At 30.8% G+C, this 26,399-nt stretch overlaps 2 protein-coding genes across 2 annotated transcripts in view; both read right to left on the bottom strand.

Annotated features, from left to right (window-relative positions):
* LOC143233358 (ryanodine receptor-like) overlaps window positions 1-21,246 on the bottom strand; it is a 31,065-nt gene extending 9,819 nt beyond the window's left edge. The window contains exons 1-12 of the mRNA XM_076469533.1: window positions 21,154-21,246; window positions 20,786-20,868; window positions 15,949-16,102; window positions 14,361-14,609; window positions 8,018-8,148; window positions 7,390-7,432; window positions 6,917-7,029; window positions 5,216-5,276; window positions 3,312-3,458; window positions 1,927-2,058; window positions 1,118-1,166; window positions 618-725 (exon numbers count right to left, since the gene is read on the bottom strand). Coding sequence (XP_076325648.1) covers window positions 618-725; window positions 1,118-1,166; window positions 1,927-2,058; window positions 3,312-3,458; window positions 5,216-5,276; window positions 6,917-7,029; window positions 7,390-7,432; window positions 8,018-8,148; window positions 14,361-14,609; window positions 15,949-16,102; window positions 20,786-20,868; window positions 21,154-21,246 — 1,363 coding nt within the window. The remainder of the gene's footprint in view (window positions 1-617; window positions 726-1,117; window positions 1,167-1,926; window positions 2,059-3,311; window positions 3,459-5,215; window positions 5,277-6,916; window positions 7,030-7,389; window positions 7,433-8,017; window positions 8,149-14,360; window positions 14,610-15,948; window positions 16,103-20,785; window positions 20,869-21,153) is intronic.
* Window positions 1-26,399, bottom strand: part of LOC143229032 (ryanodine receptor-like) — a 243,367-nt gene that overhangs the window by 10,424 nt on the left and 206,544 nt on the right. Inside the window, 14 exon segments of the mRNA XM_076460689.1 lie at window positions 618-725; window positions 1,118-1,166; window positions 1,927-2,058; window positions 3,312-3,458; window positions 5,216-5,276; window positions 6,917-7,029; window positions 7,390-7,432; window positions 8,018-8,148; window positions 14,361-14,609; window positions 15,299-15,385; window positions 15,949-16,102; window positions 22,256-22,323; window positions 23,124-23,273; window positions 24,985-25,221. Coding sequence (XP_076316804.1) covers window positions 23,132-23,273; window positions 24,985-25,221 — 379 coding nt within the window. The 3' untranslated portion in view covers window positions 618-725; window positions 1,118-1,166; window positions 1,927-2,058; ... (8 more) ...; window positions 22,256-22,323; window positions 23,124-23,131.

Below are 26,399 nucleotides of genomic sequence, written 5' to 3'. Positions count from 1 at the left end.
GTTGGTCAAAATAACCAAAAACATACAGAATTAGAACAGAAAAGAATAACAGATAAAATATAAAGTTTTATTGAAAAAAAGTTTAACATTAAGAGGTTTTAGAATATATACAAATGAAATTTGTAATATTAAAAAATAACTTTGCACTTGAAGCAGACAGAACTCTGACTCCACATATTCACAGACAAATTTTTTAGTATAAAATATTTAATTAAAACATCTTGTATTTTGTTTACTGGAAGCTTGTAAAATTAAGTGAAGATGCACAAATTAAAAATCATAGTATGGAAACTAATGGTCAATTTGAGGTTATGAACACAGTTGAATTGGCTGAGCCCACAGAAAAATGAATACCAAGCAAGTTGAAACTGACAGGATATTTCAAAAAGAAGTTTCTGAATTATAATTAGAGAGAAAAAAAATATTCTTCAAAAATGATGCATTTTTGATGTTTTATTTAAAATTTTGGAAATTTCACAACTTAGTGTCTAACTTTTTAAAAGTAGAAATTAGATATTATTTAGAAAGTTTGTACTAAGTTTCATGCAATTTGGTTATGTATTTCCAATGTAAGAAGGAGAAATACAAAATGAAAAGCTTTATAGACATTTTCTTACCCTGGATGATAGCCAACAAGATAACAATGACGAAGAAAAAGAAAGTGATGTCAAAAACAATTCTGTACACCTCATAGTCATCGCCATCTGGAGGTTCAATCTCGTCACCTGAAGTGTTGAACAATCAAACGTTAAACATTTCAGCAAATAACAGTTTAATGTTTAGCAATTCAGTACTGTTATTCATTCTAAAAAGTACTCAAAGAAAATTCTAATATGTAGAATGATGAAAGTAATATGAGGGAATTGTAATATACCTGGTTTTCAAGTATAACATATACCTCTTAAGTCTTACAATATGGCATGCTAGAGTTATTAAGTTTAAAATGTGTATTTTTGTCAGGTAACTAACTGTGACTTCCTAATAATGTTTCATGATTTAAAGTTTACAAATCTTAGTTAAATAAAATTAAACAAGGGTTTTACTTTGCAATTACCCCTGGATAATAAATGGGGTTAAAATAGATAAATATTTTACAATTTGAAAAAGGTATACGTACCTATACCCCCACCGGCACGGACACCCTTGTATAAATGGAAGACAAAACACTGAAGAAGAAAAACAATGGTTAATTAGCTTCAACCCAACAATCACTTACATAAAACTTCCCGTATAACTTTTATAAGTGAAAACTGGGAGATTAAAAAAAAAAATTCCCCTGGTGATATGTTTAAATACTTAAAATGCTAATATCTGTAATGAAGGACAAAACACAAATAGACTATTGTGTAGTCTTGAGCTGAAACAGCTACAACAATGTTCGTGGTATAAATTTTGCATCATTTTTAAAATGGTCACAGCACACATACCCAGCTTAAAATTGTTTATTTAGATGTGAAATGTATATACTTGAAACTGTTTTATTTATTTTGAAATGTATAATAATTTCATTGTCAAATTCTAATATAAACAATACAAATAAGGGAGCAAAGTACAAACTAAACCCTTTAATGGTTAATCCAAAAGATGGAAGTTTCAAGTTTTAGAAGAAACAAGGGTTGTCATGGCAGATTAAAATAGTTTTAAATAGGAGAAAAAAACGATGCTAAAATGTAGCAACTGAGCAGCACCTTCCAGTGAGGAAGCACAAGAGATAAGAATCATGAGCATCCAAAACAAAAATGACTGTGCTTTGTAAGAAGCTCTGTTATAGAAAAGCTATACTCAACCATATTAATGGTATCACAGAGCCATTCTGAACATTTTATTAGGTTCTATTCAATAACTAGAAACTGTGATTGTGGAAATTTTATTTCAATCTGATTGATCAGTTAATCTACTGACCTATTCTTATATGTGACTACTTACTGTAAGCATGTTATGACACTTCTGGTCAACCTGGTCCTCCTCCTCTTGAACATAGAACTTGCGAAAGAAGTTGAAAGCTATGACAGTGTATATATACACAACAATAGTCAAGAGCATCACAGTCAATACCAGCTGCAAATAACAAATAAGAAAATAGTAATATATTGTTGTGTGTAAAGTCTTGAAGTAAATTCTTTGAGATTCACAGCCTACTCATTATATTACTAAGAAAAAAACGTTTTATCTATTTAAGATACATAAAAGTTGAATTTTAGTACACTAACTTCTGTGAAAGTTCCTATATCCAAATAACAATTTTATTTCATTCCTTCCAATTATAAAATTTTAATTGAAATGAAAATGGTCAAGATTTCAACTAGTCCTATGTTCAGTTTCACTTTCATCACGTAACAAAGATGATTTATAATTATACTTCTTGACTTGAACCTTAACCTAAAGAGTACAGAATTTAAACATAACTAATTCATTAAATTGTATCAGTATTCTTTAATATTTTTCACAGATTATAAAAACAATGTATTTATCCAAACACAACTTAATTTGAACTCTGAGTAACTTATTTACCAAAACAAACTTCACTTATTAACCCTAAAATTATTTCCTCTCTATTTATGTGAACCATTATTCCTTATTTTAAAATAATTGTAGTTTTTCTAAAAGTTTCAGACTTAATAATCTGTTATTTCATCAAGACTATTAAAAAAACATATAGGTTTAAATATCAACTGAAAACGAAAATAAAAAACCCTCTGATCCTAGTGCTTACCAAAGGTAGACCTTTGCCTCTTTTTAACAATATCAGAAAAAGACTTGTATATTACAAAGAAAAAATGTTACTACTCAAAACTTGTCACGAGAAGATAATTGGAAGATAACAAAAACACATAATAACACTGGTTAAATTATGGACAGTTTTAAACATTTCTAAAACATATTAGGCATAAATTTGAACGTTTTGAAAATACTTGGTTCAATTTGTGTTATAAAACACACAATTTTCAGATCATTAAAAAATAAAAGGTTAAAAAGTATGCACTTGCAAAAAATATGTTAGTATTACATTGTAACACAATTTTTTCCTTATGTTTCTGTAAAACAAATCGGTGCAATTTAATACTACTGTTAAAAACACAACATATAAAACTTGGTTATTTTCAAGCCTGAAATTAAATGTATGTTATTATTTGCTTATGAACAAAGAGCTACTGCTTTTGTTTTCAAAACTTAGTATAGTTCAGGAGTGCATATAAATTTATTGTGTACAAGTAAAATATCATTATAAAAGAACAAGGCTTTGTGAACTAAAAAATATTTTATCATTCTAAAAAGGTAATGCTAAGAACTGTGTCTTTCTTAAACATTACCTGTTTCCCATTGTGCGTAACCGACTGCAAAATGGTTCGAAGTGTCTTAAAACCCACAGCAACATCCAGCAGATGAGCAGCAAAGAAGAAATAGTTGAAATTACCCATTACCGAGAAAGCAAAATACCAGAGATTGTAGAGAAATGACTGGAAAAATAAACAAAAAATGTTAAATCTCAGCACCAATGAAAGCTTAAGTGAACATTATTAAACTACATTTAATACTTGAGATAAAGAACATAAATGACCCAAACATGCTTGCCCTTTCAGCCGTAGGGGCATTATAATGTTTCTTTGTAATTAAATTCTCTATATATAATTCATAGCAATGGGCAAATATATGCCTAGACTGAGAAACAACTCCCATTAATGGCTAATCAAATTGCACAAGTAGAAAAGTATCCTTTTCAAAATATATATGTTTAAAACATTGCTTTAAATAAACCTATGTTTCTTTTCAAGCAATAATTCTATAAATGTTGGTAATTAAATTTAATATCACATGTACTGATTTTATTTTACTCTTTTACTTCATATATAACATAGGGAGTTGACTTCCTAAAGACACAGACTGTATAGTGTACAAAGCATTGAGTATTTACACTTTACTGCCCACTAATATTCATCTTTATTGGCTGATGATTCCTGTTTCATCTTGTACTTAAAGTTTTTTGAAGAACATCAGATATTAATAAGAAAGCTAACTTCAAAGAGAAACATCGTTTGCACTAAAACTGTTTTTTAGCTTAAGTGAAATAACTTTACGACCATTGCAATACCTTATTTAGTATTCTACGAAAGGTTTGGGTGCAATATATGAAATCATTTTTTTGTAGGCTGATAAGAGAATAACAATAATAAGAATTACATTTGGGCCATTTTGAGCAGATTTTCTTTTCCTTGCTGTTTTTTTGTACATATATTTTAAAATCTAATAGAATGTTCAGACATAAAGCACCTTAAACAGTAAAGGTTTTAAAATGTTTGAACTGAATCTTTACTGTTTAATGTGCTTTATGTCTGAACATTCTATTAAGTTTTTGTGTAATTCCTTGCAATCCATATAGGAATTCATTATTGAGAATTAATGAAAAGTATATGTACCAATAAACAGAAAACCATAAACATGCAATATATGCACACATCAACTAAAAATGTCATTATACAATGGTTCTAGTAAAATGTGATTAATGCTTATAAAAGGTTTTTATAGTAAGACATTAGATAGCCCAAACAGTAATAAAGTAAAGCTAATGCACTGTGAAATTTGAAAGATACAAAATGTGGCAAACATTTTGATTCAATGACTCTTGCTTGGTGATAACACTGTCTGAATTTTCATTCTGATAAGGTGATTTTAATGATTTTTAGTATTTTCACATGCTGAAAGGGGTACAGGTTGATCCTGTTGTGGTACTGCTCTAGGTATTGGAGTTGATTACCCATGTTTGAATCAGTGAAACACAAATAAAAATCATCACTACACTTTAAATTGAGTGAATGTTATAAGAGTGACAGTCAATTCCTTAACACTGATGGTGGGTTGCAAGGTACTACTTGCTGACTGCCTCCCTTCTGTTATAAATTCAAAATTAGGAATGGTGGCAAATAGCACTAGTAATTTTACTATAAATACAAAATACAGACACAGTTGCTATGAGTTGTCTACTGGTATTCATATACAACCCATTAACATAATATCCTTACAGAAAGAACTGCACGTGCTCAAATATACATTGTTGTCTCAATTTGTAAAATAAACTCATTACTGTAATTCACAAAGGACTTAAAAGGATTGCTTATTACTGCTTAAACAAAAAACATCAAATTTTCTCTATCACTATAAGGCATTTGCTACATCTAAATTACAGAAACTCACTTCTTAATAGCAACAATTGACTTACATTATCAGTAATGGTGACACCAGCTTTCCAAATCTGATATTTCCAGTCAACATCTGTAATACTTCAAAATAAAGTAATCTTTAGTATCATTACACAAGTCATTAATGACAAATAATGATATTAAATATTAATATTAATCTATATATTTCAAAAATTAATTGATACTAAGACATGAATTTACAAGCTAACATAAAGCAATATTAGCTAAGGGTTAGAAATGTTCTGATTAATTGTTGCATCAAATTACACAGTGTTTGCAAGTACTAGTTAAGAGATAAACTGTAAAAATAATAACTAGTTTTGTCAGATAGGATATTATTGTAATATGTATCTTATAATGATATCCTTCTCTTATAGTCCTTTTGTTATATTTATACAAGATTATTTAATGTGAGAGAATTACAGTTCCTGTGGCTGCAATTATAACATCATTCAAAACAGAATTTCTACCATAAACAAATTAACTATAATGTTCAGATATTCTAAAGATTTTTACACATGCATAATTACAATAATTTAAATAATTATTTTTACCCCATTGCCAGTATTAACACATTTACAGTTCTCCCAGCTGTTAATTTAAAACAAATTTAAAAGTAACAACTCAAATGTGCACAAACAACACAAAAAACGTCTTTTGTTTAACAGTGTAATTGAAATGTTCATTACAACCACACAGAACTGTATGTTGTATTATATATATGCAAACAATGTATCTAAATTAAATATAACTTAGACTAGCCTTGTTAGAAAATAATAGACACGTACAATATTTTTGTTGTTGAAGAGGGAAATACTTGAATAAAAGTTGTATCTAGTAAGTTATTAGTTTTTTATTTACCTGTCAATTAATTAACTGAAACTTAAAGTGGTATCATTAACCTATTTTGGCCAACATGATAAAATTCACAAGAATACTGAGCTGTAATCCATAGTTTTCATAGTTACACTGTCAAATATGATCATCTGCAATACATTTTGTTTCGAAACAAATGAAGAAAAAAATATCTGATTACTCGAAAACTACTAATGAATTAAACTAATTTGGTTAAATTGAATATTATTCACTTTATTAACTCTTCAGTTGTGGAACCTTAGCAACTATACATCCTGAATTTAATGATATGATAAAAAAAATGCACATTTTTTACCAAGTTAAAGGATTTATAACTTACTAGAGCTACTGCTGCTACAAGTCAACTGTAACAACAGTTGTGTAGCATTACACAGTAGTTTGAACAATCACAAACAAAGTGCTTTAACAGCAACATGTAGAAGGTTATTGACAAATGCAATTGTTTTCTTATTATCTCATTCAACTTAGGATAAATTCCTATGAAAAAAAGCTGGTGGTTATCACACTTTCTAAATTATGCATAATGGACATAACTTATAGACCTGAAGTAGTGAAATAGTGTAGGTCTAACACTTGCTTATTAGCTCCAATTAAAAACTGTACTGGTTTACTAGCTATATGTATATGTTTAAGATATGGTAATGTTCTGATACAACTTCTATTGAATAAAATAGAACAAATTTCATTATAAATGTATAAAAATCTCAACCTATGTAAGTTATGCACTTTAAGTCTTAACTACTATTTATAAATAAATTATTTTAACCAAATAAGTCATTTATCCATTCAAGTAATGGCTACTTTGTTCTCAATAAGAAACTTATATATATATATATAAAACTTACAAACTTAGGTATCCACCCAATCCCTTGTCCTGAGTAAAAGATCCACTTTTATCAATTCCAAGGAGATTACTGATGGCATCATAGTCGTACGTCTCACTGTATTTCTCTCTAACCTGTACATATTGTAGGAACACACACAAATAAAGATGTATTACATTACAATAAGAATTATGAAATTAATATAATCACTGAGAAGGCACTGTTAACAAATAAATGTTACTTTGTGATGCTGACCTGAAATGTTTTGTACAGTTACACCCTAGTAGTCACTATCATTATAAAAAAATGGAGACAAGTTAATTAGTGAGTTTTAAAACAAATATTAAAATGATGCTAATTATGCAGACGAATGAAAAAAGAGAAGAAAATTTTCTGTATTTTACTGAAACTATGTTTTTAAGAACAAATAAAGTTTGACATTATTATTGTATATATTTCACAGAATAAAATTACAAGTGGTCAGGATAACATACCCTCTTCTTGACAAATTTGTCCCAGTAATTCACTGGAAATGAACTGAAATTAAAGACCATTAAAAGAGTTTATGAATTCTTTGAACTTACTATGTTGAGATTAGTAAAACAGTTGCTATATTACACAACACTATTTTTAAATGGGAAACTAACAAAAATAAAACCATACAAAAATAGAGTAAAAACTTGTACATATAATAAATACCAATAGATATGATTCCAAACTTTTATTACTTTTAAAGTATTCACCATACATCCGAATCAAACTGGAAACCTCTCGTACCCTAGGAAAGAGTTCTACCATCTGATTTATTAGTCACTGCTGGTAAGACATTTGTTTACATTTTGTGTTACTATGATTTTCCTCTCCCAGGACTTGGACCTGGGACTGCCTGAGCTCAGTCAATTGTTCTACTATACGAACTGAAGGATTAATCCATTAGCAGTTCCTACTAACACACTTTTTTACCAACTCAAATTACCATATTTTTATCATAATTTATAGTTTGCATATGAGTTGAAATTGTATAACAACACTAAACAAGATTATATAGACAATTATGGTAAGTCTAATATATAATATCATTCAGAAAAAAAATGCTTGGACATTAAATTTATATATTCTAACCTTGAACTTATCACTAGTTTGTCCCAATGGCTACGAATGTCATCTTCAGCTGGTTCCTCTGATATGAAAAGTCCATCGAATTCTACTCTTCTTGCTAGTTCCTTCTCACGTTTAAATATGGCTAGGGGAACCTTGTAGAATACAAAAACTCTGTTTTGTAATAAACTTATAAACTAAAATATCCACCCAATTTGAATAAAACTTTTACTTTTATCAATCCCAATATATAAAAATATTAAGACTATTTCCATAACAAGAACAATAGACTGCTCTAAAATGGCTCTTTTTGTGGACAACCAACATCATCACAAACTTTTGGCCTCATCTGTTGACAACAAAAGTCTGAGTCCATATGTAAGTATTACATTTGTTTTTTGATGTTATTGTTATGAAATAAACTAAAATGTAAAACTTAGAAACTTATTAGGTTAGATGAGAAGTCTTAAATGAAAAAATAATTAAATAAAAAAAAATTCTCATGATATTTTATATTTTAGTACATGCACACACACTGCTTGGTATGACTGTAGCTCAATCATTTGCTTATAAAAAGCTGTCCTTCTGTGATAAATGGTTTTCTGTGATCTGAGATGGTCTAAAAAAACTGCAAGTCAATAAAACTAAATGAAAGAAATTCTAGAGAGAAAGAAAAAATATATATATAGATGAATTTTGTATTCTTCAACTTTTTTATTTCATTTTACCCTACACTGGTGATCTCACTTAAACTGGTGTTAGGGTAAAGAAAATAAAACTGACAGAATTCTTATATTTATTTAGAAGTATTCCTATTATCATCATAAAAATCACTATTAACTCAGTCAAATATTATTCAGCATAGCTTTATTAGAAATTCTTCACTATAAACTATAATGTTTTGTATAAAACAGATTTTTCACTTTTACTAAAATTTTGCCAAATTTTGTGAAAATTAGAGTGAAATCTTGCCAGTACTTAGTGGTACTGAGTACCATAACTTATTCTTTAAGGTGATACTAGTATTGGGACTTATTTGAGCAACTTTGTTGTTTTCAAGGTTTACATATAGCTTTTTCCTTTTCCAAAAACAGCACAGGTCAACTTCATCCAGCTGAGCACCTCTACTTTTCTTTTGAGAATTTCACCCCTGATCAAGATATACACAGTTTGGACTTAGAAGGTGATACTGGAGACAAAAGAGGACCTTAGAGAGCTAAGCTCTTGAAGATTTTTGAATATTATTTAATATTAGTATTATCATTTGCAGTAATTTGGGTTAAACAACAAAGGAATAATTAATTTAAGATTGGTAAGTAAAAATAGTCAGATTAAAACTTTAGAGGCTAGTGATGTAGCCTATACTTCTATATTATATTGTGCTTAGTACACTTAATAACACTTTAGGCTTATTATAATTTAACTTATTAACTATAAATAAGTTAAATGAGTACAATCTGAAAACTAGTTGATTGTCTCTTCATGGTTCAAGGATAAATTTTGTTACTTAACATAAAATCCATTAATTTAAATCATCTTACAGGTAGGTTATACATCAGACTAAACACATAATCATAAATTAAAATAAGTACTACATAATTAAAGATAAACTTATTTATTCTTGTGTGAAGATGTAGTAGTGGTAAAATACTGTAAGACATTTGATTTTCAAATGCCAGACGTAACTGTATCATCAACAGACTACTGGTATTTAGTGTTGAGTATTTATTCTCAGGCTACAGATACAATGGTTAAGACCAGTGTGGGAGTTAAGCTTTCACATTTTGTTACCTGTGATGGGTGCACTGTGTGGGTTTTGAGAACTTGGGAATGGTTTGTACTTTTAAGAAGGCAATCAGAGAAGATGTGCAATTTGGTTGGAGAGTTTGGAGGTTGTAGGATAAGTTGGAGGTTATCCTAATTAAAGTAGAGGCAATACATAAAGAGAATCGTAAACTGTGGGAAATGGTAGCAAACTTTCAAGTGATATGTCAGTTAACAATGCTTTCCAGAAGGTTATAAATAGTACTATTAGAGCTACAAAGAGTGAACTACATGAAAACAAGAGGAACATAGAAGGATGTGAATAATAAAGTTAAGGAGGTTATAGTTATAGGTGATTATCTGACATGATGTATGGATTAGATAATCTGTGAGGCAAAGAGGAAGAAAAGAATTAGGTTATGTTATCAATGAGCATGGACAAAGGATATAACTGATAGAGCAAGGTATATAATGATGCAATTTTTGTTGTGCAAGTACAGTTTAATGATGTAGGGAAAGGTGGATCAGATAAATAAAAAAGGGATTGATAAGGGCATTTAAAGAAAAGGGACATAACTGGAATACTGTTCAGGAGTAATTGTAGGGATGAAACTCTTAAGTAGAACACCAGGGCTGATTGCTAAGCTAAGGTTAACATGTAAAAAAATGAGCAGATTGGCTCTTTGGACTTGTGTAATCAGTTTAATGGAAGAAGTAAGCTTTGTGGAATGGATGGTGTACATTTAAATAGAGTAGGAGCTGGCTTGTTTGTAAGGGCTATTAACTGAGCTGTTAGGGAAGTTTAAGCTAGGACTAGACTGTGGTGAGAGCCAAGATAAACTAAATGTAAAAATGATTTAGGAAAAAGTTTAGTATAGGACATGAGAAAAGAAGAGACAATGATCAATAATGGAAAATTAAAAAATAATTTAAATATTCAAAGTAAGTATATTTTTTATAGAATGAAAAGAGCAGCTCCAACTAAAAACCAGGTTTGCTCACAAAGGATATAAGATAAAATTTGAAAAAAAGTATCACAAATTTAAGAAATTGAAATTTACTAGTTTGATACGCAACTTAAAAGATTGTAGAAAATAAAAAAAATTGTGAAGTATGAAACTAGCATGTAAAAGATTGGTTAAAGTATAAAAATTAACAGTAAGAATTGAAGAAAGGTTAAAGAAGGCTCCTGTTGTAACAGTTATGAGACGGATGAATTATTAAGTTCTATTTTGTTCAGTTTTCACTAATACAAAATTAAGCAATGTTCCTTACATTGAACAGTTAACTGATGGAAAGAAGATTGAACAAGATGATTACATTAGTTGTAAATTTGTTAAAATAATAAAAAGGGGGGAAGTTTAAATAGCTATAAGTCATCTGGGCCAGATAATATTTTCCCAATGTTTTTTTTAAGGAGGTTAAGGATTGAATGAGCAACTTGTTACCACTTTTTTGTGAGTCCTTGATAGTTGGTAGTTGGCACAGCATTGTAAGTCAGCCATAGTTACTTTTATTTTCAATGGAGGTGATAAATATTACCTCAATTATTATAGGCCTATCACTCTTACATTAGTTGTTGGAAAACATTTGGAAGGTCTGATAACAGATGCTTTGTAAAGTCAGTTAACAAAGTTTAGAATTTTACTGGACAGTTCAAATTATTTCACTAAGAGAAAATCTTGCCTTACAAATCTGTTGATGTTCTTTAAAACAGTTACTGCTTATGTTGATGATGGTAACTTGGGTAAGGATTATAGATTTAGTGTATCTGAATATTCAGAAAGCATTTGACAAAGTGCCACATAAAATGCTTTTAAAGAAACTCATCTCTTTAGGTGTAGGGGATAAGTTAACTAATTGGATAGAAGAGTGGTTTGATGGAAGGAAGCAGAAGGTTGTTATAAGTGGAGTTCAATAAAATTGGATTAATGATACAAGTGATGAGAAGGTTGTTATTAGTGGAGTTCAATCAAATTGGATTAATGATGCAAGTGGTAAGAAGGTTGTTATAAGTGGAGTTCAATCAAATTGGATAAATGATGCAAGTGGTGAGAAGGTTGTTATAAGTGGAGTTCAATCAAATTGGATTAATGATGCAAGTGGTGAGAAGGTTGTTATAAGTGGAGTTCAATCAAATTGGATTAATGATGCAAGTGGTGAGAAGATTGTTATAAGTGGAGTTCAATCAAATTGGATTAATGATGCAAGTGGTGAGAAGGTTGTTATTAGTGGAGTTCAATCAAATTGGATAAATGATGCAAGTGGTGAGAAGGTTGTTATAAGTGGAGTTCAATAAAATTGGATTAATGATACAAGTGGTGAGAAGGTTGTTATTAGTGGAGTTCAATCAAATTGGATTAATGATGCAAGTGGTAAGAAGGTTGTTATAAGTGGAGTTCAATCAAATTGGATTAATGATACAAGTGGTGAGAAGGTTGTTATAAGTGGAGTTCAATCAAATTGGATTAATGATACAAGTGATGAGAAGGTTGTTATAAGTGGAGTTCAATCAAATTGGATTAATAATACAAGTGATGAGAAGGTTGTTATAAGTGGAGTTCAATCAAATTGGATTAATGATACAAGTGGTGTACCTTAGGACTTAGTCTCAGGACCATTGTTCTTATTAATTTACATTAATGACATAGATGAAGAAATAGTCAATAAATTACTTAAATTTGCTGATAATATTAAGATTTTGGGTGCTGCTGGTTGTGAGGAAAATGCTGCTGCTTTAAAAAAGGATTTAGATCATTTAGTAAGTTGGGTGAAAAGTGGCAGATGGGTTTAAGTATAACAAATGTAATATAATGCATATGAGCTATTGTTATTTGAATTATAAGTATAATTTGCATGGGATCAAACGTAACAATTTTATGAAAGAAATGGATCTTAGTGTAGTTGTTTATCAGTCTCTTAATCCTTCCAAATGGTGTGTTGTTGCTAGTGGTAGGGCAAATAGGATTTTAGGTTGTATCTACAGAACTGTTAGATACAAGTCTAAAGAGATTATAATTTCATTGTATATGTCACTGGTTAAGCCACATTTGGAGTATTGTGTTCAGCTTTAGCTCTCTAGTTTAAGAAGGATGTTGAATTGTTGGATAAAGTTCAGAGGAGGACTACTGGAATGGGAGAGTTGTAATGCAAGGAAAAATTACAATTTATCAAATTGTTTTCTGTTGATAAAAGAAGAAACAGGGGCAATCTGACTGAGGTGTTCAAGACTGTTAAGACACAACCTATTTTCATGCTTAACTGTGAGAACAGTAGGACTAGGAGACACAAGTTTAAATTTTGGCAGGGGGGATGTCATCTTCAGCTTATATAGTTTTATTTTTCTAACAGGATGGTTGGCCTTTGGAATATGTTGCTTTCAGTTGACAAGGCAATACAATATCTGTGCACATAAACTCCAAAAAATAACTGAATATATATCTTTCCAGATGTTCCACAGGTACAGGAAAGATGTGTTAAATTATTTAGTAAGTAAAACATTAAAACTACTTTAGGTTTACTATTGTCCTCGCAGTGCACCTACACAAAGTAACTGTTTCACAAATTTTATTTAAAAATAAAAGTTAAAAAAAATGACACCATTCAAGGGCCTAAGTCTTTAGAATCCACTTTTCAGTATAGCCAAAGATCTTAATGAAATACAAAAATTTATTATTTTTTAAAGAATATATAGATGAAAACAAAATATTTCAGCCTTTAGAAACTTAAACAATAACTCATTTAAATGAAAAGCATCAGAAACCATACTCTGCTTAAGCCAGTCATAAAACAAGAAACAAACACCTCTGTGCTTTTTTCTTTCTAGTTGGGTATTATAAGTTTCCTTTGAAACATAAGTTTCTTAATGGTACTGACTAAAAGAGAACTTTCTGCTAACAACATCCACATTTCTAGCTTGTGAAGTTCTAGTACACTAAAGAATAAATCTATTTTAAACATTAAGTGTTATGAATCATTGTTTTCTTCTAATTTATGCTTTAGATAAAAGCATACTGATAATTTTATACACAGACACCCTATTTCACAAGAAATAACTGTTAGCTGTATACTTGTGTATTTTTTTTAAAAGAAACTATACATATCAGAGTAACAGGCAATAAGAGAAATAAATATTACATACAAGATATAAAATTGTTAGCTTTGTGTCAAAATTATCCAGTCTCATAATTAAAATCAGTGCACCTCATTTCAGTCTAAGAAATTACAAAAACTGTTGCTACTGTTTACGAGGAAAGAAAATTTTGTTGGAAACTTACTCCATTTATGATTTATGCTCCAATTAAATTATTACAAGTATGCACAAGTTATAAAAACGTTAGGAACATATGTTATTGCTGCATTTTAAAACATCACTGTTAAACATTAGTGCAAGAACAACCAAGGCTTCCAATATGTCAAAATATCATGGCCTAAATTGCTTCTCACAATGTAGAACTTTGAAACCAACTATTGACTTTTCAAAACAATAATTTCAATTAACAAACTGTAAAAAATTAATATACTTTCTTCTTAACAACTTGACTGTCTGAAATGTCATTACTTTATTCTATACGTTTACAATATTAGCTCATCAATTTCTCACCTTCAAGTGGTAGTAAGCTATTAACATACAAAAAGCAACAGAAGAATGTAGAAGAGCAAATAGACGTATAATGTGCCCCAAGTAGAAGAACTTTTCTTCTATTATCAACCATTCCTCCAGATTTTCTTCATCCTCTTCACTACCTCCTATATCATTGTCTCCACCTATCAACTCTTCAGTTATGTTGTTAAGAACCTCAGTGACTTCAGGCTTGTCTGCAATAGCATCTTCAACTTCATCAGTAGTTACCTACGTCAACAAGAGTATAAATAATTAAATCAATTAAAGTATGATTAGAAATACCTCCATTTACCAACTCAAAATATTAATACTTTTATTTTACAGTTACAGAATCCCTATTTCATTTGATAAAAACTTGCAAAATCTTGGAGGGGTGCAGGGTTCATATATCAACTATAATAACTACATAAGAGCCGAGATTTGACAAGAAACAAAATGAAAACATTGAAATTTACCTTTGTGTTTTATATATATATATGAGTAATTTCAAAAATAAAAACATCCATTTAATGCATTTTAATATATTAAGCATGATGAAACTTTGTAAAATGGATGGTAAATGCCTGTTGTGGAAACACAAGTGTAGAGGACGTTTCTTCCACCTGAAGACGAAAGGCGGAAGACTTTCAAAACATTATCCTCTACACTTGTGTCTCCACAACAGGCATTTACCGTCCATTTTACAAAGTTTCATCATGAATACTCTGCCTATCAAAGAGTACATTAAGCATGGTTTTAACAAAAAACATCATATGTACAATCATAACACTTGTATGTAATTTCAGTAAAAGACTCTTGAAGAAAGAAAGCCATTCAGTTTTTAGTTAGTAATTAAGCACAGGATAAATTAGTTACATAAAGTCCATATTCATTACAAAAACAGAACCTTTTTTTTTTAAATTTCATTTTTTACATACCTTATAAAAAAGCAGAATGCAATTGATACAAAATGCTAAGACCAGGGCTATATACTTCATAGTGTAGAAATTTCTTGCCAAGAAGCTCTGTAATCAAGCAAAAATATCCTTGTTGGATATACCTAAAATTAGTCTGAAAATTTTGTTATGAAACTGTAGTAAAATATAAAAAATCTTAACAAACCACTTGTAAGTTGCAGGCAGCATTTAATGCCATTTGAATTACTGTATGTTGTATTTGTCATCTTCCAATGTAACTGTTATATACAGAAAACACTAAAATGTATCACATGAAGCACTTTCAGTTAACCATGTATTATGTGTGACTTTCAGAATACTGATGGACACTGTCTTTAACTTACACAGTACTTTAGATTAAGAAGAAAAATAAATAAAATGCTTATAAATCTTTCTAATACCACATAACTGAATCTGAAAAAATTGTAGAATTAAAAATAAAACTATTATTTTCATCAGAATATAGTCTACTGATGCACTTTACATAAGTTTGGTCTAAGGTGAATAATAACCCTTACTGGCAAAGATGCTAAAGAATGAAGGGAAAATATAATTTTCTGACTACTAAAGCAAAAAAAGTATGTTTTTTTACCCACAAGTCAACTAAGCATATAGAAAAATATGGTACCTACCACAAACCTGTTAGTGTATTCACTCAAGTCAATGGCTGCAACTGGGGGAGGTTCAACAGGCTTCTGAGGTTCTGGGGCCATGGATGCTAGCATCCCTGGTGTAAGTACATTATCCTGGGCACCAGGTAAGTTGGCTTGCGTTCCAGACTCTGTACTGTTAAATAAAAAAAATAAATGTAAGTTCAAAACTTTAGAAAAGAAAGACTCACAGAAAACTTTCTAATTTATCTTTCTAATCAAAGCACCAGTTTTCCTCCCTCCAATTGTGGAGTTCTGTTCTAACAGGTCTGTCAATGTACAGACCAGATATCACTGGGCAATCCCTCATTCTGAAGAATCAACCACATGGTTGTAACTAATGGGTGGCAACTCTTTTCACATTATAACTTATTACAAGACAATTAGTTTGCTAATTTATTGGTTCTTCTGAATGATAGCAAAACTGTTCAAATAAAATAACATTAAAATAATAACAAATAACTAAACAGCATGGAAATAAAACAAAGAAAGTTGTGTGTTATTAATTCTTACCTGAAAAGTGAGTCATGAATGGCTTAAATAAAATAATAATTACAATGGAGTTGCTTAATTTGTTTCATATCCTAAGAGATGTTATGCTATTCACGAAAAACTGGTGATATATATATATATCACCTAGACCACTCCTGTGTCTGTCATATCCCAATTGGCCTGGTAAGTCTTGAGTAAAAAGTCTCATGGGCACTGGATATAGCAGATTTCAAACTGTTGACATTTTATAACATAATCTATATTTACTCATGACTTCTTCTTATTACTATTATTAATTAGTGTATAACATTCTTTTATATATAATTATTTATATTCTTAACACTAGATACTATTTTATGTTTGGCAGTATTAATGTTAACATATTCACTAACTGCTTGTTTTATAATTTCCTAATCAACTCTACTTTTCAATTTCAAGTAATTTACTCTTCATACGAATGAAAACAAAATTATCTAATTCTGACAAATATACATTTCTCATCACTGGTCAATTTTTCAAATATATTTACCTTTTGTTTCATGAAAATTCTACATACTTTAATTTTGGGTAAAAAATCTTTCTTATTAATTACCTATTGACAAATTTTATGAAGTACATCTCTACCTCATGAATTTAAATTACAATTGTATCAAATCTACCTTTTCACTATATCCTATGAATTAATGATGAAAATTACCATAGTCATCATACCCTAGCTACAGTTTTGACAGAAAGTGTTCGTACCTCTGCGTTGTGAGTAGTGTTTTCTTATAACTTAAAAAGTATCATGATTAGGATAATGAAAGTAGGGTATATGATAAATATTTTACTAACATGCATCTACATAAATTTTTATGTTAATTGAATGACAAATAAACTGTTTATAAACAAATAACCAAACATAGGAAGGACAGAAAGTGTTTGTGCATCTACTTTAATGGTCAGTTGTGTAGCCTTTCAGGTGAATTACTTGACCCAATCTCTCTTCATAGCCCTCCATGATCGTTTGACAGTACTCGACTGGTATTTTCTTCCATTCTTCTTTATAGAAGGCCTACAACTCTTGCAAGTTTTTCTGATGACGCTGATAAACCATGATCTTCAACTCATGCCAAATGTTTTCAATTGGGTTGACTGCAATGGCCACTCCAGAACACTTATATGGTTCCTCTGTAACTAGGATTGCACTTATTTCGATGTGTGCTTAGGGTCATTGTTGTGCTGGAAGATCCAACGATGCCCAAGCCACAAGTTCCGAGTATCATTCTTGATATAAGTGCCTATTATATCAACACACTCTTCTTTTTTTCATGATTCCGTTGATGCTCCTCCTATGTTTGGTTATTTGTTTATAAACAGTTTATTTGTTGTTTAATTTACATAAAAATTTATGTAGATGTGTGTTAGTATAATATTTATAATACACTATACTTTCATTATCCTAATCGTGGTACTTTTTAAGTTATGAGGAAAAAACTACTCATGATGCAGGGTAGCAACACTTTCTGTCGTAACTGTATTAACTATTCTCCATAATTTATAAAACTGACTCTATACCAAATAACCTTAAATTTTCTCAAAATTTATCCTAATTACTAACAACTGTCTCTTCATGTTAAATAATTAAGTTAAATAATTCCTTCTTATAATAAAATATGTGAAATCCACCCTGTTCATTATAACACCATTCTCTCCAAATTTGTGAAATTCAATCTACTTGCTACCAGACTATTATTTCCAAATGCGTAAAAATTCGTGAAATCTACCTTATTCACAAACAGTGTTTTTTTTACAAACTGAAGAAACCAGTTGTAGTGATCAACAGTTTTTCTTCTTCAAATTTATAAAACATACATTAATAACTATCTAATTTCTGTAAGTAAAAGAAACCTATCCTACTAACTGATGAAGATCACAAATTCATGAGACTTAACATACATGCTAATGATTCAATTCTCCTAATTCTACCCTATGTGATCGACAGTCTTAAACTTGTGAAACTTCAACTACTCACTTATAATCTATTCTTTCTGTAATACTAATGTTAACAAGTACTTGCTATTTTAAGTGCAGGTCTTGGAATAAAATCACAGGTTTCATGAAGTAAAAGTTATTAAATTGCAAATCTGTATTTGTTACTGCTTGCCTATCACATTAGATAAACAAGAAACAATCAATGAGAAGCATTGATGCAAGAAGATAATACAAAACATTCCATAGTTTGTATATACTTTTCTGACAATTACACAACGTATGTAACATTCTGAGTTCTCAATACGAGGTAGTTAAATCTACTGTATCTCCAGATTGCAGTGCTCAACTACCATGCTTACTGATGCTTTATGGTTATTCTCATGATATTTCTATACCAGTAAGTGTGTTGATGTCTAATGATCTAGTAAATTGAAATAACTTCACTCTCAGAGAAGATCCACAATTTATGAAAGTCCCATGTGCAACTTGTACAGAACTAATTCTTAATTCTGCCAATAGTTGAAAACATAGCCATAAGATACTGTTTTCCTGAGTAAGTGGGTTCAAACATCTTACCAGAAATCCATACTCAATTTACAAAAGAAATATATTTGTGAAAAACATAATATAAACTTAAAACATTCAGTGATTATAAATAAGAAATACTGTTGCAGTTCTTTGATAATAAACGATGTAAGGAAAGAGAAAAGGACAGCTGAATTTCTTAGTATTATAAGGACATAAAGCTAAGAAGTGTTAAAATCATTAGTTCATCCACTAATCCAGAAGTGCTAAGAGTTTTGATGGACCAAAAAATTAACTTTATAAATTCAGGCCTCAAGTAATTTATTAAGATTTTATATTCCATCCAAAAAATCAGAAAGAAAATGCACCTATTTCTGAATACTGTGCAGCAGTCAACTAGTTGGCAAGCATATGTGAATTTGGAAATTTTTTGAATTAAGACCTTATGAGAAAATTTATGTGTGGGGGTTAAAAGTATGTTGTTATTCAGCAGAAATGGTTACAAACAGATAATGTAACAATCAATAAAGCACAGAAATTTCACAAGCTATACAAGTAACAGAGAATAGTGCTAAAGGAGTGAAGTAAGTAAGAAATGTGCATCTATAAATAAAAACACACTTGCTCTTGTTATGGAAAGATTAATGTTGTTATTTTTTGCAAATACAAGAGCTACAAATGTAATAACTATATACAAAATGAGACACTGAGCAGCAATGTATGTATAAAAGTAAATAACCTACAAAAGAAATGAGATTAAACAAGACTGAACCTGGAAAAGATGAAAAATGTCATTACTGTGTTCCAGACAAAGTGTAACAGTTATGATGCCATAAAAGATGCCACTAGTGGTGAAGCCATCAAAATGGAGGTTTATACAAGTTTTATAGTGACCATAATTTCAGAAAACCTATAGAGAGAAGCTTAGTGTATAGATTCTCAAGTCATCTATCCTGAAATCTCATCTAGTTGACATTATTCTTGTGAAAGAGACAAGGAAAAGAACTTCTAATGTTGCTTGCCAAAGTGAATCAACAATCAGTTCTTGGAAGAAACTGACTACATCACCTCACCTTGGACTGGAAATATTTGTTCAGTATATCTTGTTCAAGTGTTAAAGAAACAAGCATCAGTGTTTAAAGTAGAATAAAAAATGTGAAAACTCAATTAAAAGTGAAAACAGATTTAATGTCTATGTATTTCAAGCTAAGAACAAATAAAAGTTGATCAAATATCAGCTGAAAAGACTGTAAGAGAAAGGTAGCATATTGAAAATAAGCCACAGTAACTAGGCTACATCAATCATCAGTATATCAAAAACATAGACTGGTAAACATTTATGGACATAAAAAAGGTTGCAAAAAACAGTTAGATACTGACCAGTATCTACTTATCATATTTTCTCTTTGCTGTAAGGAACTTAACATTTGGCAAACTTGTCTCAGAAATATTATCAATTACTAGTCGATTGTAAGTCCAATCAATAATTGACTGCCAACATAGACAAGGGGCTCTGTGACTGCTTTTCACTTCCATTCTAAACTGCATCAACACCTGTAATCTTCCAGAAGGTTAATGAAGAAATGCTACAAGATATTGATAAAGAAGTGACTTACATGGACAGTGTTGAACTGACTGGAAGAGATGACAAAGATCACATGGCCAAAGGTTGACTAAGTTCTACAGAGACCTGAAGAGAATGATGGTCAATTTAACAAAATAAAATGAGAGTTTTTAGAAACAAGAAACCACATATTCTGGTCTCAAGACAGATGCTTAAGGTTTATATTTAACCAAAGACAAGGTCAAGGCCATAACTGATACCAACAGTTTCACAGTTTCCAGAGTATGCTTCATTATTATGGGAAACTCCTGCCAAACTTGTCTGTCATGATCCATCCTCTGAAATATCTAGTCAAAAATAAAATACAAGCTGCATAAGTTTGGCATAATGTGTGTCAAAGTGATAGCACACTAATTTCAAAGCTGTCAATCAGACTGGTTACTAACATTAGTGGTTATGGATTTGGTGCTGTTATTTCTCATGTCATACCTGAAGGATCTGAGCAACCAATCATGTATACATCAAGAACACTTACAACACAAAAAAGGAACATGCACAGTTTGAGAAAGAGACTGTGAGCATTGTGCATGGGGGTTGAAACTCTCACCAACTGTTACACGCTATACACTTACTTTTCTGACTGAACATAATTCACTACGTACTGCCATTTTTGAAGAAAAAACTGGTATTCTAATGCTAGCTGCTGCTAGAGTACAAAGATCCATATGGGGCTCAATTCACAAATACTAAATTTGAACCTATAATGATAATGAATAACTTGCAACAAACCAAAGTTCCTTGATACTATCCCTGTTCGAGCAAAGGTCAATCAAGCCACAATAAGAGCCATTTATTATGTGCTTTCCTTACCATAAAAAAATGTTATTCAGAATAAAAGATACTAAACTGATAACCTCTGTTTGTAAGTGCTAATTATATAAATCTTTAAAAAAAACAACTTTTGTTTGAACTTTATACAACCTATCACACAGTTACTAATGATTTACTGTCTATTCTACTTGATTCACTATCATTCTTAAATTTGTGAAACCTACCCAATCAATTAAAACAACAATTCTACTCTTTTTTTGAAACAGGTCTCGAGATATTAATTTATTCCTTGTGTACAGCTCAAAAACAACTGGGAGATTCAATTATCAAGATTATCACAAGTAGCATTCTGTGTGTTACAAGTATAAGGCACAATTAATGAGTTTAGTGTACCATTGATAAGAAACACAATTAACAATATCTGTGCAACACTGGTACAATGCACAAATGATACATTTAGTATACCTCTGGTAGGAAACACAACTAAAAAGGTTAGTATATTATGAGTACAAGACCCAATTAGCAACTTTAGTAGATCAATATTTACAACAAAAGAATAAATCTCAGAATTACTTTTAATATGTGAGAGGTCTCTTTGTCATTGGAAATATATACAGTGGAACCCATCTAAGCGGCCACCCTGCAGATTCGGTCACACCTTGAAAGTGGTCATTCAATCACAGTCCCTTTTTTGTTTACATAATCTCTCATTATGTACAGTAGAACCCCTCTAATCAGGCCAGTCTGTCTCAGTCCCAAAGGTGGCTGCTTTAGATGGGTTCCACTGTATATATATATTAAACACAAATCCATTAAAAGTTTCAATGAAAAATTCAAATGATAATACCACATTACATAAGTTAGAGTTACATGAAAATATCCAACATTCATTGTTGGCATTACCCTAGTTTTGTTTCCTGAGAAGTATGAAGTGTCTCTTTTGTTTTCACATCACCATCCACATGGTTAACCTTTATAAGAAGAAAAAAACAAGAAAATGTTTTACAAGTTTATGTTAATTATGACAAATAATTCTACAGTTTACATATTAATTATGTTGATGACAGTCCTCACAAAATAATAATAAAGATTTGCACTGAAAGATAGAATTTCATGTTCCACATAGATGGTAATAATGTTTAATTTTTACAATACAGAATGAAAGATCTTACACGATGTATATGTACATATAGTGATTTACAAAGATTTATTATAATAAACAATTTTAATGGATTAAAATGGATAAAAAGCACTGAAAGCATAGTAATAAAATTAACTCTTCTTTTAAACTAATATGAATAATTTTTTAAAGTGACAACAGCAAAATGAATTAAAATTTTTTTAACAACTCAGCTTAGTTCAAAACTAAAATTTCTTTAAAAAGTACTCTGTTCAATCTAAGTCTTTTATGCTACATATGGGCATAATGTGCAACTTTAACATTATGCAAAAGGTAATTATAAAAAATTCTCCTATTTAAAATGATTTGGTACACTAACTGAGAATGATAAAATGATAGTCAATATCTTCTGTGATATTTTGTAAAATATCATGCTATGTTTAAAATCCTCAAATAAAACGATTCTCACTGTGCCCCTGGTGAAATTTAGTTCCCCCAAATAAATAACGTCATAAGATAAAATGGTTTTAAAAATAAGATTTAATTTTTAACCATCCAGTTTCAATCACCATTTTCAAAATAAAAGAAAATAGATAAAAATTTGTTCTAGTGACATGAAACATAAACTATAACTCAAGAATCACGACTTACAGATGGAGCTAATCCATCTGAAATAACTTGTCCATCAAGTGACTTTTCAGGGGTTGGCTTTTTCCAGCTTCTTCCTCACTCCCTTCAGAAAATTCAACACTTGACTGTGGTGTAACTTCTTGATGAGCCTGAGCTGGTGCCATGTGATACCTTATGAGGTCAAAAACAATTTGATATACAAGATATTTTTGGATTTTACAAACAGTGTTACACAAACAGGAGTAAGAACTAACAAATTCAGTGTATCAATAGTCAGAAATACAATTAAAAATATCAGTTTCAGCCACACCCATTGCTAACAGGTGCATAAAATCAAGCATACAGCCATGCAATCCCCATAAACAAACACTGGCAGTAAAATGGAACGTACTGAAGAATTCAGGGACTTTCAACGTGGCACTGTCATAGGATGCCACCTTTCCAACAAGTCAGTTCATCAAATTTCTGCCCTGCTAGAGCTGCCCTGGTCAACTGTAAGTGCTGTTATTGTGAAGTGGAAATGTCTAGGAGCAAAAGAAGTTCAGCCATGAAGCAGTAGGCCAAACAAGCTCATAGAATGAGACTGCCAAGTGCTGAAGAGCATAAAAATCATCTGTTCCACAGCTGCAACACTCACTACTGAGTTCCAAACTTCCTCGGGAGGCAACTTCACCACAAGAACTGTTCATCGGGAGTTTCGTGAAATGAGTTTCCATGGCTGAGCAGCTGCACACAAGCCTAAGATCACCATGTGCAATACCAAGCATTGACTGGAGTGGTGTAAAGCACACTGCCATTGGATTCTGGAGCAGTGGAAACGTGTTTTCTGAAGTGATGAATCATGCTTTACTATCTGGCAGTCTGACGGACGAATCTGTGTTTGGCAGATGCCAGAAGAATGCTACCTGTCTGAATGCATAGCACCAACTGTAAAGTTTTGTGGAGGAGGAATAATGGTATGGGGCTAGGCTCTTTAGTTCAAGTGAAGGGAAATCTTAATGTTACAGTATACAATAACATTCTAGAGAATTGTGTGCTTCTGACTTTGTGGCAACAGTTTCGGGAAGGCTCATTTTTGTTTCAGCATGGCAATGTCCCTATGCACAATGTGAGGTTCAAAAAGAATGGTTTGCAGAAGTTGGTCTGGAAGAACCTGACTGCCCTGTACAGAGCTTTGACCTCAACCCCACTGAATACCTTTAGGATGAATTGAAATGCTGACTGCAAGCCAGGCTTTCTTGCCCAACATCAGTGCTCAGCCTCATGAATGCTCTTGTGACTGAATAGGTGTGAATCCCCGAAGCCACGTTCCAAAATCTAGTGAAAAGCCTTCCCAGAAGAGTGGAGGCTGTTATAGCAGCAGACAGGGGACCAACTCCATTTCAATGCCCATGGTTTTGGAATGAGATGTCCAACAAGCACATATGGGTGTGATGGTCAGGTGTCCACATACATTTACCCATGCAGTGTACATATTAACACAAATTCATTAAGAACTTTAAGTACAGAAAAATAGTTTTGTATCAAATGCATGCAGTGATAATGTTTCATTTTTCCAATACAGAATGAAATATTTTATATAATGTAAACTATGTAAATAAAAATATGTTAGATAAACAAAGACGTAACTGAGTATGTGCTTATGGAAGAAGGCACTTTCTTTTTCAAGAATATTTTTTTAAAATATCAGTTTACCTAGAAATTCACTCTAGCAGTAGTTTTCATCTTTGTTGTATTAGTTTCTGAAAAGTTTAGTTTAGTAAGCCTTTATTTCCACATTTTATTAAGGTGTCTGTATTGTTACTTGATTTTTAAAATAGCACCAATACAATAATCTTGTCACAGAATTAACTACTTTGTTTTTTAAAAACATGCTACTCACCTTACTTCTCCGCCTTCTTCTTCTTTGGTGATATCCAGTCCAAAAGCATGAATGGTGCCTGGCATGTCTGTATGATCACCTGTTTTGGATGTTTCAGGTGGTGCTTCTATAGGTAGTGGCACAGCCATTGGAGCCATGAAGACAGGCTTACGATTTTGCTCTTTAGTTTTTTCTTCCTCTACTGTTTGACCTATTGGTTGACCTCCCATCAACATAATGATGAACTTTATTATAAACCTACAAGAACGTTTCAAATTTTAAGTAAAAATAACCCATGAAACTTGTGTTTAAGAAACGTATAAGAGGTGTCAAGCTTTTAAGCAATGTGTCAGCTTTTTAATAGATATCTATTTAAAAAAAAGGGAACTTTCTTGAAAAGTATAAGAAAATAGTAGTGGTTTAGGTTAGATTATATCCACATAAGAAACTAAAATATTTTAATATAACATGGGACATAGAATACTATTTAAAGATTACTACAAAAAAAGCAAAAACACTAAGAACTGAGAAATTTTTGCAACATTTTATTACTCATAAAAGAGACAAGAACACACAATATTTATTCAAATTAATTTTTATGTTAATAACATAATTTGTAATTTAATTATTTAAGAAGAAGAAATACCTCAATAGTTTTTGCTGTATTAGATTAGAAACGTTTGGTTTTTTTAAAAAAAAGGTCTCATGCAATAATTCACAAAGTTCACATGATACATAATGTCTACAGTGTTGAACCATAACTCATTAGCAGGTACTAAGTTTAACATAATATCATAACAACATTGGTAACAACTTCAGCTACATTCTTCTTTACTGGCCCAAAACAAGTTTCCAGTAACAATAACTCACAAATGTTATTTAACTATTGTCTTATCTGTTTTATAATCTTGTTGATGAGGTTTTTCATTCTTCCATTAAAACTAACAGCTTGTTACTTTATAACTAACAAAGCTCTGATTAACCCAAATGATTTGCTTGTTACTTTATAACTAACAAAGCTCTGATTAACCCAAATGATTTGCTTGTTACTTTATAACTAACAAAGCTCTGATTAACCCAAATGATTTGCTTGTTACTTTATAACTAACAAAGCTCTGATTAACCCAAATGATTTGCTTGTTACTTTATAACTAACAAAGCTCTGATTAACCCAAATGATTTGCTTGTTACTTTATAACTAACAAAGCTCTGATTAACCCAAATGATTTGCTTGTTACTTTATAACTAACAAAGCTCTGATTAACCAAATGATTTGCTTGTTACTTTATAACTAACAAAGCTCTGATTAACCCAAATGATTTGCTTGTTACTTTATAACTAACAAAGCTCTGATTAACCCAAATGATTTGCTTGTTACTTTATAACTAACAAAGCTCTGATTAACCCAAATGATTTGCTTGTTACTTTATAACTAA

This window comes from Tachypleus tridentatus, chromosome 1 (assembly GCF_004210375.1).
Source record: "Tachypleus tridentatus isolate NWPU-2018 chromosome 1, ASM421037v1, whole genome shotgun sequence".
Taxonomy (NCBI): Eukaryota; Metazoa; Arthropoda; class Merostomata; order Xiphosura; family Limulidae; genus Tachypleus; species Tachypleus tridentatus.
The sequence above is the reverse complement of the archived record's forward strand: the minus strand, read 5'-3'. Positions and strand labels throughout refer to the sequence as shown.